This window comes from Aphis gossypii, chromosome 1 (genome assembly GCF_020184175.1).
Source record: "Aphis gossypii isolate Hap1 chromosome 1, ASM2018417v2, whole genome shotgun sequence".
NCBI classification, from domain to species: Eukaryota; Metazoa; Arthropoda; class Insecta; order Hemiptera; family Aphididae; genus Aphis; species Aphis gossypii.
In genome coordinates this window covers 29,047,833-29,061,885 of record NC_065530.1, presented here as the reverse complement: position 1 = coordinate 29,061,885, position 14,053 = coordinate 29,047,833, and the positions used below count along the sequence as shown (strand labels likewise).

General features: G+C 25.6%; 1 protein-coding gene across 4 annotated transcripts in view; it reads left to right on the top strand.

Moving 5' to 3' along the window:
* LOC114132429 (uncharacterized) overlaps positions 1-14,053 on the top strand; it is a 127,464-nt gene that overhangs the window by 108,567 nt on the left and 4,844 nt on the right. For 3 of the 4 annotated variants that reach the window (XM_027997893.2, XM_027997890.2, XM_027997892.2), the window contains 2 exons: positions 9,328-9,411; positions 11,502-11,799. In XM_027997893.2, coding sequence (XP_027853694.1) covers positions 9,328-9,411; positions 11,502-11,799 — 382 coding nt within the window. Of the gene's footprint in view, positions 1-9,327; positions 9,412-11,501; positions 11,863-14,053 lie in introns of all 4 variants that reach the window. The other variant, XR_003593051.2, reaches the window with a different exon arrangement.

Sequence of the window (14,053 nt, the reverse complement as noted above, 5' to 3'; positions counted from 1 at the left end):
CTGTATTTAAATATTGCAGGCATATTGACTTTATTATAATAGGTTATTACTATAAATAACTATCATTGATCAATAACGTACCTATTTACTAATATTCCCAACGTATTACATATTTTATAATGCTATACAGTTAAACCATCAGAGTTTCACCCCTTGTACGCTCAAGGTAAATTCATAGACCCCTACTTTTAAATACTTAATTCTGTATATGCCAAAATCCAACCAAAATGTTTAGGTAAATATTAATAAACTATTATATTAGTTATAACACCAAACAATAAATGAACATGATATTTGATATACATACATAGTTATTAAGTGGTGGTTATTAAAATTTTAACTCTGAATTGTCTTTATTTAAAGGGATTTTATTTAAATAATACTTAGATTTTTGCAAGATATGTATGTAGCCAAAATATGACTAACTCTGTAGTTGTTAACTTCGCACTTACCTACATATTGAACATCCGAACGATAGGTACATAATTATCTAAAATTGAAATTTAAATGGATTAATGGTTATTACTCATTAGCAGGGCTCGAATTTTAAAGCATATCTTATTTTTTAGGGTTCCGTACTTCAAAAGAAAAAAACGGAACCCTTATAACATCACTTTGTTGTCCGTCCGTCCGTCCGTCTGTCAAGAGCGTTTTTCTCAGGAACGCGTGGAGGTATCAAACTGAAATTTGTATATGATACTCAGGTCTACTGTCCCTGGAAGCTGTAGAAAAATCAACCTTCTAAGCCAACGCAATCAAAAGATACAGCCATTTAGGCCGCAAATTTCCGCAAATTTTCGAAACTCGCACGGGAATCAAAACCTACAGGGTACTTCCCGTGAACTTAGAATCTTGAAATTTCGTACGAAGTCACGTCATATAGTACAGATATAGGAAAAATTACGAAAACCGTAAATTTTTAGTTTCATCATATAAAAAAAAAATATTTTTGAAAAATATTTTTGACAATTTTGAAAATTTCAAGTTACTACTCCTTATCTCATGAACGCGTTGAGGTATTAAATTAAAATTCATATTAAATACTTAAGTCTATAATACCTTTAAACTGTAACAAAATCAAACTTTTATGTCAACGCAATCGAAAGAAATAATAACAATTTAAGCCGCATATTTTCAAACTCGCGACTACTTGCGAGGGAATTAAAACCTTCTCTGTAAACGATATTTGATGTTTATTGAAAAAATACAGCCGTGAAATTTCATTTTGCAATAAAAATAAAAAAAACTTTTACTTATATACCTACAGGTTTGTACGGAACCCTCGGTGCGCGAGTCCAACTCGCACTTGCCCGGTTTTTTATATATAATATGAGATAGAAATCTAATTTTTATACATAAATTCGTCTCACGTAATTTTGATTGCAAATAAACCAATTTATTTTTACTTTTTTATATGAATGCTTTTTTCAGTTATTTCAACTGTAGAATTATTATATGTTTTTTATGCTACTATAGTAATAATAAAAAATTAAATTAATAAGAAACGTAAAAACCCATAATGCAAATTAAATGATTGTTATATTGAATTATTATTGTTTTCGTTATCAGCTTGATTATTAAATGTATTAAATGTAAAGATTGTCGATCTACATATTATAGCCTGCAGTACTTATATGATCAGTATGCCTATAACATCGATATCGTTCATTTCAAAATTTAAGATTTAGTGTTGTAATTTAAAACTTTTTATTACACCGATTTTTTTATGCACCAATCACTTGAGTAGACGAAGAGAATTATAATGCTATGTTAAATGTTAAATATTCTGTCGGACAATAGAGTCAATTTCACAACTGCAAATTTAAGGAAATACATAATAGTTAATTTTTTTTTTTTAATTTAAATTAATTTTTCAAATTTTTTTTATGCATTTCTATACTAGTACCTATAACTAGTTTGTGTTAATTTTTGACCATGTTTTTTTTTGTTGTATTTTTAAAAAATAAATGTACTTCTTTTTTGCTTTTTTAAAACAATCGTGTGCTTTTTTTTTGTTACTTATTATGCTTTAAAATTTGAACCCTACTCATTAAAATCAGGTGCAGATCTAAGGGAGGGCCAAAGGACCATGCCCCTTTAAATATATTCTGAATCCGTGCTTGATTAGAATCCAACCCTTAGTTCTATAATTAATTTACCTACACTATAGTTTACTGAACTACTGGATTTGTGATCTTTTCTTAAAAGTTATAAATTTCAATAAAAAGTTTAAACATACAAGTTACATCTACTGAACTGTATTGATAACCAGTAATATTATTCAATATAATATTGAGATGTTTTTCTATAAAAATTGTATTTTGTGTTAATAGGCACTTACTTTAATATAGGTACTAACCTATTATTTTTTTGTATAAATAAAATTAAAAATTGCACCTACTAAAACGTAAGTATAATATTATGTTTAATTTAATTAGAAACTGTTCATAAATTGTTAAACGTGAATATGTAAATATAAATAAATAAGTGTAAAATCTATTATTAATTATTCCATGTCACAGTCTGATAAATACTTATTAAATGAGAACGTATTAATGGCGATTTTAATTATCGTTAATAAAATTTTTATTGATCTTAAACACCACTGGTGTTATCGTCAAAAACTACAAATCAACTATAGGTAAATAATCATAACAATAAATCAAAGATTAACGAACGAACGAATAACAATTCATACATTAAAATTTTGATAATTAACCAAAATATATATATATATATATTATTATTTTCTATAACTTTTATAAATAATAATTCTGTATACATGTATACATTTACAATAAAATTCAATACGCCAATTATTATTATATAAAAATAAAACCAAAAACTTCTCTACCATAAAATATTGGTGCCAGCTCGTGTTAAAATTCCTAAAAATATTAAAAAAAAGGTTTCGGTAAGATTATTGTTCCAATATTTTCGATAAACGTATCCTAGGGTATAATAAAAATGTGTATACACTCTAAAGTATTAAGTAACTGCCAACTCTGACTATAATATAAACTTCAGAATACAATTATAAAATTTAAAAAAAAAACCTAAATCAATTTTAATTTTAAACAAGTGGATAAATCTAAAAATTTAGGAAAAAAATAAGAATTTCTCAAATTGATTAATTTTCACTATAATTATTTATAAGCCCTGGACAGTTATAAGGAGAAAAAAAGATTTGTGACGAGTCATTAAATTATTTTTTATAGGTAACATGATTTATATGCTATGTAATAGTGGTAGTAATATTCCATTAAATCTCATATGTATAAAATGTTTCAATTTTATAAATTCTACGTATTAAAAAATTTTAGCAAATTATTAAATGTTTTGAATATCATTATATTCTAAATACCTACCATAAAAATAAATAAAAATAGGCGTGTAATATATCTCACTATTTTTCGCAATGTGTCAACCGGTATGAAATATTTTTGTTGGTATTAATATTATTTGAATACTCTTTCTATTGACCAGCGTTCCTAAAGGTCTGTATTACACATTTTTTGTATTTTACAATATCTGCTAGAATACTCCCATATTTTATTTATATCCATTGGTACATTTTCCAATGATACAATAATAATTTGGTTTCTAATTAAGAGCTAATAACTGATCCCAAATTTTACCAAAAAGGTCTTGATATAATTTAATGTTAGTCCGAAAAAAATAACGTTACCAAGTCCTCATTTATAACAATCTTTTTATGCCCAAGGATTTTTCATTTGTAAAATCAAGTAATAATATAATTTCTACCATATCCTAAGTAAAAGATGTAGTTTTAATTTTTGATAATCACCTAACCTGGGCTCCTCGTCTTAAATCAGAACGCAAATTCCAGACTTCACCTGCTTCGTACTCTTATTCAGTCTAAATTATCAACCACCTGCAAACTCGCAATTAACAAAGTTATAAAAGACTCGTTTGAGTACCTATATATAGGTAGAATAACTTAAGTATGAGATTCAACTAAACCATACAAATCTCAGATCGCTTCAGGTGTTTCAATAATTCTGTCTTCATCGAATTACCTATGCTACATTATATAAACAAATAATAATTTTCATGAAGACCTAAAAATTCAAACTTTAAATCAACTAACAAAAAATTACTATACCACTTTACTTCACCAAATAACTTGAAATCCTCAAAATCCACTAATCAAACTTCTTTCCTCCCACACTGTACTAAAAAATTCAAACAAACGACTAAAAATATGATGGATATATTGGACCTATTTTAATTCTGCAAAATTTATTTTCTAGATAGACCATACATCTGTCATTTCTAATATTGTAGTCATTTCATTAAAATAAATTATTATACATAAAATTATATTCATTTAATAGTAATTTTAAACAAATAAGAAAAAAATTTGTTTCAAAGACAGCCATGTATAAAACAAAAAAATATAATAATAGGTAATCAATAATAAAATAAATTTTTAGACCGAACTATTTGTCAATATCCTATAAAATTATACCCTGGCTTTTTTAATAAAAACTTTTAAAATATATTTTAAATATTTGAAAATGTAAAATTCGAAATTGATTTATCCCGGAAATTTAATTTTAAGTCAATTTAAACCATCATTAATATTATTTTCATTTTTATTATTCAGTATTAATTTTAGTAATCTTAAAATAAAATTAGTTACAAGAAAATGCATTTCCTTTTTTGTTCATATACTAATACATAATATAATTTATAAGTTTTAATTTAATATCTTTATATTTTATTCATTAAAGTTAATGTTAACCTTAGTAATTAAATTATCATTTTTAAATTTTAACAAATTTCAATTACAGTAAAAATTTGTTTTTATTTTTATATTTTATTTATCAGATTACGCCCCATAGAATTTTAAATACTTACAATTTAAGATTTTTGTGTGTTTAAAATAATATTAAAAGTCATTCTATCAGTATAAAATCGATTTTTCATTTACCGTTACACTCTTAACATTATAATATTATATGTAACTATGTAAGTCCAATTCCCAATCGTATACATAATAATATGCTACATTAAACTTTTGAAGACATTTCACTAAGTTAAAAAAAAAATCAATTCATGGTAAAATCAATATTATTTTTTTCTCATCTTTCCCTGAAACTGATATCAGTGAATAACCTTTATTTTAGATTCTGAACGAATAGCAATGAATGTATTTATTTTACAATGATGTGTGTGTATGTTATTTATCTCTCATTACCTTTTGGAGCCGTAAAAATGCATGTTTCTTCGACTTAGAGAGTGGTTTCTGATAGAAAATTCAATTTATTTTTGGGTTTAAAATATATGAGTATTATGATAGTTTAAATATTATTATAATAATTCATATTTAAATCTATCATTATTTATAATTTTTTTTTAAATGGTTTATGTACCAGACCCAATATAACATTTATTTTATATTTTTATAAAACCATTTTAAAGCACTATTATTCTTTCTATAAATATTTTAATAACTGAGAAACTCTTTTTCGAAGTTTAAATTAGGTACATCAAAATTTTCAAAACTAAATATTATAATGATTATAATTTGCAATAGAATATGGAGAGGGTATTTTACAACTTCCCCATAAATTTTAAATGATAATCAAAACATAACATTATTCAAAAAAAAAAACTTCAGGATAAAATTGATGATCATTAACATAATTAAAAATTTATACGCAGAATGATTATTGAAAGACAATCCATGTAAATATTTTGTGTTTTAGCATATTACACTTTCAGTATGATAATATATGAGCAAAGTAGTATTAAAGGAAATTGATCGTTGAATATTTGCAATTCTGTACTTTTTATTTTCTCCAATGTTTTCTATACGTGCGTACATTCTTGTATAATATATAATCTACATTTTATACCGTATCGCTAGAATTAAAGAGATACCTATACAGTGATTACAGTGATACAGTGATACAGTGATTCTCAACCTTTTTTTTGTCTAAGATCATCCTATCAATTTGGATAATTTTCAAGTGCCATCTTATAACTAAAAGTATAATATAATTACAATTTATTTAATAAACCGAGGTTTCCTCTGCATATCAATGTACCACCTATGAGCTTTCCGTACACCACCTAACCTAACCATAGATAGAACTGCTACTGTAATAAATCTATTCATGACGTATACAACTCACAGACACGAATGTGAAAAATAGAAGGTAATTAAACATGCAATAAATGACCAAGAGTACGGAGATTCTTTTACAACACTCGTATATAATGCGGCATCTAGGATAATGTCGTATCGGAATTCTTGACACAGCTCAAAATGAATGCATATTATCTATATTCTCATGCATAACATAAAATTATAAACATTTTTAATGATGAACATAATAATATATTTAAAATGTATCAAATTATTATATAATAATATTTAGTATGATTAGAACAAATAAGTAATTCATACCTGCTTGACATATCCAAACCCAAACATGTCAACAATAATAATTATTATTACTTTTAAAAGTATTCGTTATAATATACAAAATTATATCAAAAAATTATTTTATAACCCAAGTATAGAAAATGAAATTAAAAAAAAATTCTGTTGTAACATTTTCTGCTGCGCACAATTTCAACTTTGAATATTATAGAATCTAATAGCAAAATATTGTTCATGAACATTATAATTTCCAATCGATAATAAAAGTTGAATTTTACATGGATATCTAAAAATATTTGAGTGTAATAAAACGACATTTTGTGCACCTGTAGCATAAAAATATATGTAATAAACGACATGTAAAAAAGATTTGATTTTATAGACCCTCCACCGACGTGTCAATATACCAAACCGAATAAATTAAATTAAAATAGTGGAACGTTCTACATATTTCACAACGGTTTTACAAAACTGTTATTGCTTACCACTTAAATATCCGATAGGAAATTATAATTATTGTAAAAAGGGACTATACGGTTGGATTTCTATTCAACCACTTCCTATATCATAATACTATGGATATAAGTAAAGTTGTTAACGTGGGTGCACAATATATTATAATATAATAGGTATGCATAAGGTGATTATGCTCTCAGTCATAAATAAACGACCTAGCTCAAAATAACTACCTACTTCAATATATCAATTAGAATTATTATTACATTTATAGGCAGAAAATGTTAATATTATGTATTGGATTGTTTGTTCATTTTGTAAACGATTCGTAGATGTAAATATCTTTTATTTAATCGACGTTTAGTCATGTATGTGCTACATTATGTTCGTTAACAGTATTGCCTGCAGAATTTTACAAGTACCTGTTATCGTAACATGGATATTTTGACTGGTGAAGGATTTTAGGATGTATAAATCTCCCTCATAATGAACTTTTGATATTGGACTGTTTTAGTGTTTTTCATGCATTTACTATTATAGTAGTGAAAACAATAATATTTATTTTGCAATAGTTGATTAATAGTTTTCGATTCGTTATCTTTTTCTTTATTTTTTTTCACATTGAGTAATGAGTAAAACATAAATTACACAATATTATATTTTAAATAATAAAACCAAACATTGATATTGATGAACTATAAAAATAAGACACAAAAAACTGAAATATTTAATCACAAGTTTTCTAAAATAGGCGCATAGTCTAAGTTTGGTATTTAAAATATTATATAATATCAATTCTCAATGATTTTTATATATTTTTATAATGCCGTATAATAACGTTGATTAATAGAAAAACATTTATATGCATGAAAAGACTGAAACCTGTCTACTAGAAGCATAATGGCTGGAGTAAAGAGTAAATAATTTACTTTCTTTTTTCTTTGATTTAATGTCGTTTTTTTGGCAACGTCTCAGTGGGTTAACATTGCGAATCATCTATAGAGAATAATAGTGATTATTTATCCCGAATACGGTCTTGATGTCACATTTATTTATTTATTTTAGTCGTATAATTCAAAAATTAAGAAAAATGTTTTTATTTTTAAATGGCAGTTAGAATATGAAACGTAATAAAAATAGTATTTATTGAGATTTAATGTATATTTTATTGTTATTATGGGAACTTGGTGAGTAGGGTGAGAGCTACAACCCCGTGGCTAACTTTATAGTAAGTTTTTCTATCCCCTCCATTAAAAATAGGTACCCAGAAAACACCACTGTAAAACCGATAATAATAATCCTTAAATTTGTTCACGGAACCGTGTTTCTGAGTGAAACTATTTCTATAGTGTAATATTTTTTTTTTAACATCTTTTTATTCACTGAAACTATTTTATACGCGATCAAAGCATAATATTATCGATCTAATTACGTATATTATATAATTATTTATTGTACACGAAATTGTTGGGGCATGTGTTTTCCACTCGAAAGAGTTTTTTCTCAAAGAAAAAAAAATCATTGTGATAAAATATTATAAATTATATATTCATGCATATAATATAATACCATAATAATAATATTTTAAACCAATAGGTTTTCGCTCCGTATAAAACTTAAAAATAATAATAATGCCGTAACGATGAAACACGTCGAGTTTCTCACACACACACACACACACACACATAACTCCAATAATTCCCTGAGTGCATCTTTACGTTAACCACCTACACCGACCGATGGATAGAAATTACCTCGTTGTACCCACCCTTCCTGTATAATATTTAATCAGCTTCATGTTAAGACGCCTACCATCATTCACCGCCCATCTCTTTTATATAGAAATATGATAACATTTAAGAGTATCTAAGGAGCATGTCAACCGATCTAACATCTGTTTAACTACACTGCAAAGCGGTAAACCTTCAAAACAGTCAAAACAATATTATATAACATTAGCTTTAACCGCGTGTGTTATAGTATAGTATACCTTTAAAATATACAAGTAATATTTTTGTTATAATTTTTTAATTTAGAAATACCCTGGGATAACATCATACGATATCGTCTAGTAATATACCTTTCAAGTGTTGTATGATGTATTATACGATCGATTGAAAAAATACGAATGCATATTATAAATAATATATTAAAACATCAAGATAATAAAAAGATTATTTCATTTTTTAAATCTTTTATTTATTTACGTTTATACCTATATTTTATTAAGTACAATATGTAATATTTTAATAAAATAATTAGTATAAAAGTATACTGTATATTGTACGTACCTATACTTGATTCCTATGAGAGGTTACTAGTTAGTTATTTATAACATCTATGTTGTATGTGTAATTTAAATTTTAAATTAATTTCCTCTAATAATAATATATACTCAATAAAGATATGGCCCTTAGTAAATATTGTTTACAGTAATATAATTATGTATTTTATAGCTGTACGCGGTACTCTGTGTGATATCTCAATATCAAGAACTAATGGCGGGCAGAGGTACTGCGCGTTTTGAACAAACCTTGAAGGTAAATATTCAAAGCATATTAACTAAAGTTTATAATTACTTATAAATGTTAGGTACATTAAAATAAAAGTGTACAATGTATTAAATATAATATATAAATAAAAATATACATATATTGTATGATTTAATAACGTTTCAAACAAATGTTATAGTGAAACGTTATTCCCTTCAAATCTAATCCGCTTAAAGCTACATAATATTTTTAAATGTTTAATTAATAATTATTTTTTATAACAGTTTACTAAAAAGCAAACAAGTATAAATCCCGAATTTCAACTTAATGTTATTATAAAAGTTTAAATATATAATATTAACTTTTTACTATATCACAATTAATTATATAAAATACAAAAGGTGTAAGTAAACTAAAACTAAATGTATGTCGTTTCAGTTAAAATATATGCAGTTCCATGCACTTGCGCATGTATTTAGCCACATTTAGTGCATTTTTTTCATAATTCAATACATTTTATTGCACCACGATGACTTTATAATTTATATTGTAGTGTTTAATAGGGTCGATATGTTTTTAAATTTTATTTCGAAAACAAATTTAATTCACCTAATACTCTATTAGTATTCATCTCTATCAGTTTTAGTATAATAATCATAACAATAATCAAATGCAATTTTCCGGGATTATTTATTGTGATATCAAACCATTTAATATTTTCAACCATAATGATAATACTAATCGTATTTTATTCTATGTTCGTATTTGGTAGTTGTACGTTTTACACAAAACAAAAAACTTCAAAACATATAGGGATTATTATAGTTCAAAAATCAAAAGTTCATATGATAATTACCATAAATTAAATACATCTTAAATTATAATAAGAGTTAAAAAATAAAAGTTTTTTCGTTTATAACATACAATCCATATAATATTGAGTTATATTTAATTTAGACTTTCGCTACTATTATTTATTAATAGTTTATTTTGTTGCATGTATTCATACAAAACCTACATATTTTGTAAAAGAAAACATGTCAATATAAGTTTACGGCAAGTTTATTGTTTATTTAGAAAAAAGATAACTATTGGAACAGCATCTCTCTTTAACGTGTCACTATAAACTCGTACATGATTGTACATCGAACAAAATCACGTTCATACTGTAAAATAAGTAATAACTGTGTTCCAGTTTATGTAGGTATAGGTTTAAAGTTCGTAGATAATATTTCATATATTTATAGATATTAAACCCACTCACATTGAGGAACATCGCAATAAACTCGATTACATAGGTACATTTTACACAAAAATGTAATATTTTAAATTATATTTCAAGATTTTTATTTGTCTTGAAGTTAATAAATCTAACAAATATTTTTTTAGCAGTATAGATTTTCATCATGCTCAAGTTTCAAGACAATAAACAATTAAAAATTTAAATAATATAATACTATAATAACCGAACAATTATAATCATTCAATAGTCGAAACCTTATAGAGTCGTTAAATTTTCGTCAGTAGTCCGTGAACTTAAGCAGTTTAGTATTTAATCTATTCAAATTAATTTTTCAAGAAAATGTTCAGATTTTCATAAGTATTTATTAAAGCTATTTCTAAATGATTTTTTTGTTTAAATATTATAAAAAATAAAAATAATAGTTCATTATTTAGAACATTTAGGACACAAGTATTTTTTTAAGTTTTTAAGACATTGCATTTGAAGTCCAATTAGTCCTAGTAATATCATATACTAAATAATAAAATGGAATTATATTATCTATACACCACGTGATCTTAATTAGAGGTATTAAAAGATTATTTTTATTATGATAAATAATGCAGATATAAAAGATGTTTAGGTATATTATGTAGGAGAGTGAATATAAAACAGTTGTGCGCACGCGTGATCTTGATTTTATAAATTGCAATGTCTATATAATAAGTTTATATAATATTAGCTAGTTTTTTAGAATTTTCAAAATAAATTTGAGTTTTTTTTTTTTTGTTTTGTTTTTTTTTTAGGTTTATATACCTATAAAATATTACCTACAATTTAACTAACCTAACTATGCCTGTATAAATTAAATTTTGAACTCCAGAATAATAAATTTAATATATGTATGTACGTATAGATATCACCAGTGAGGTACACATGCCAGCCGACAGGCACCAGTTGTCTAAGTTCGAGGCGACCTGCTACTCTGCCAGCGTCACCAACGCAGAGTCCCACGAAGACCACAGTAACCGCTACAGCGAGTTCAGTAGTGATTGCAAGTGGTGGAACGTCCTCGGGTTCACGCAGGGGTTCCAGGAAACATGTCCAGTTCCCGGATTTCGATGCTCCCAATTTAAAGTCCTCGGACCTGTTGCACGCGAACTGGAAGCAAGGATCATCGCCGCCGCCCGAACAGGGAACCGTGACACCCACAGGTTATATATGAACTGGTGCAACTCATTTAAGGACATTTAAAATACTTTCACTTACCCTTCAACGTAGGTACTCGTTTGCGCACATTTAAATATTAAATATCGATTTATTCTTGACTAAAACTGGATTTTTTAATTATTATTTCTTTGATAGTACTGTTTTGGATATAATCGCTATGTAAGTAACATGATTACTATTACCTATCACTGGTAATAATACATAAATCTCAGAAATTTTTAAACTTTAAAATCCACTCATAATGAATGAATGCAATATTGTAAATTTTTCTAAAATGCAAAATTGTTATGTGCGTAAGCGAGTTGTACATAACACTGCTGCTGCGGGTGTACAAAGAGATTTTGTTTTAAATCTGAATATTATACAAAGCGATTCAATTTTTACAGTAAACACTTGTTATCTTTAAAATATATTTTTACATAATTAGAACAACCTAATTACAAGACACCATCTTTCGAAGAATCTTTTTACTACGTATAGCCGTCGTTTTTTAAGTTTTTACTTTTTGGAATGACAATTAGATTTTAAATATCATATTACAAAACAGAATATTTTTACAATTCAAATTTTAAACACGTAGTTAATTATAGGTAGTTATAAATATTTAAAGTATTTAATGAGTGAATTAATAGATTAATACATTTTGCTGTGGGATATACCTGTACTATTCCCTTCACCGTTCATCAAAACTTTAAATATTTGTATATATTATTAATTAACTACTCGTGAAAAATTCGATTCAACATATAAAAATGTTCTTAAAATATATTCTGATTTGGAATATGAAATTTAAAATATAGGTAGAATAATATTTATGTTGTCATTTTTTCAAAAATGTTGTCCGGTATTTAATATTATTTATGTAAGAAAAATATTTTCAAAAAAATTTATACTTTGAGAGCTAATTGTTGATTATTGACTGTTAAAAAAATCACAGAGTATAAAATATTATATAATCATTTTCTGCGTAAGTCGATGTTAATTGTTTTTATCTTATGTATCTATATATATATATATATACAATATACATAATTTCAAGTATACATAATATACATTTTAAAAGCATTATTCAAGTAATGATAATAGAAAAATATTATTATTTTATACACCATTTTAAATATTACATCATTCATTTTTTAAATGTAGACTTACAAATGCAAACAATCACTGAAACAACTATAAAATCTTAACACTAGGCAATACTTAAACTTAACCTGTAATTTCTGACAATTCTTTCCATACCAAAGGTTAAAAAGAAACTGGTGTCATGATACTACCTATATGATTCTTTTTATTTAAAATCCTATAGAAATGCCATACGTAGGTAATTTCTCCATACCAAGTTTTTTTTAAAGTTAAATCGTTTTCTAAAAATAAAACTTACGGACTACGATCATATGTGTATTATTATATCGTGTACAACAGTAAATCAAACAATGGAAAAAATAAACTTATTAATGTACAAAGACGAAGTCGTAGATGAAAATACCTAAACCTTGTCTATGTTTGCATGAGATAATGAAATTATAACAATTTTAATTCATATTGCTATACTGATATTGTAAAGTAAAATGTTGTAAAGTAAAAAACGATTCCATGATAAAATAAGGATTTTTACAAAAATCAGTATTATTATTATTATTATTATTTCAATAATATTTATGTTAGGAAGGATGATAAGTGTAATACTGGTTTTATGATCACCATTCAACACTGACTGTATTATATAATACACATGTAAACTTTTTATAGGCGTAGGTATATAATGCTTTTTATTGGGTGTTTATATTATAATTCATATAAATAATAATAAAACAAATGTATAATTCGTTGTCTAAAACTCGACAACCGATGTATATTATTTTATAATAATATGGCTTAGACATCGTGATTATATTATACGCTAGTAAATACTTCAAGTGTGCTATGTACACATTTTAGTCTTATTGCATATAAAGGTTATTTGGTTTTACTTTTAATATATATATATATCACGATTAACGAACAGAAAATTGTATGCCAACGCGTATGTATGAGACCACAGTAATAATAATAGGTACATTATTATTGTGCAGTTGTGAACACAGCGAGGTAGCGTTTGTTGTGTACCTCAATAACTGCACAGTGCACGCATTTTTATAATAGGTATTTTTACTCTTTTCATCTGTAGTTATTGCTTTACGGAGTAGACCATTTAACATAAGACATTCGTTTTATTTCAGTTAATGTCATCCAACG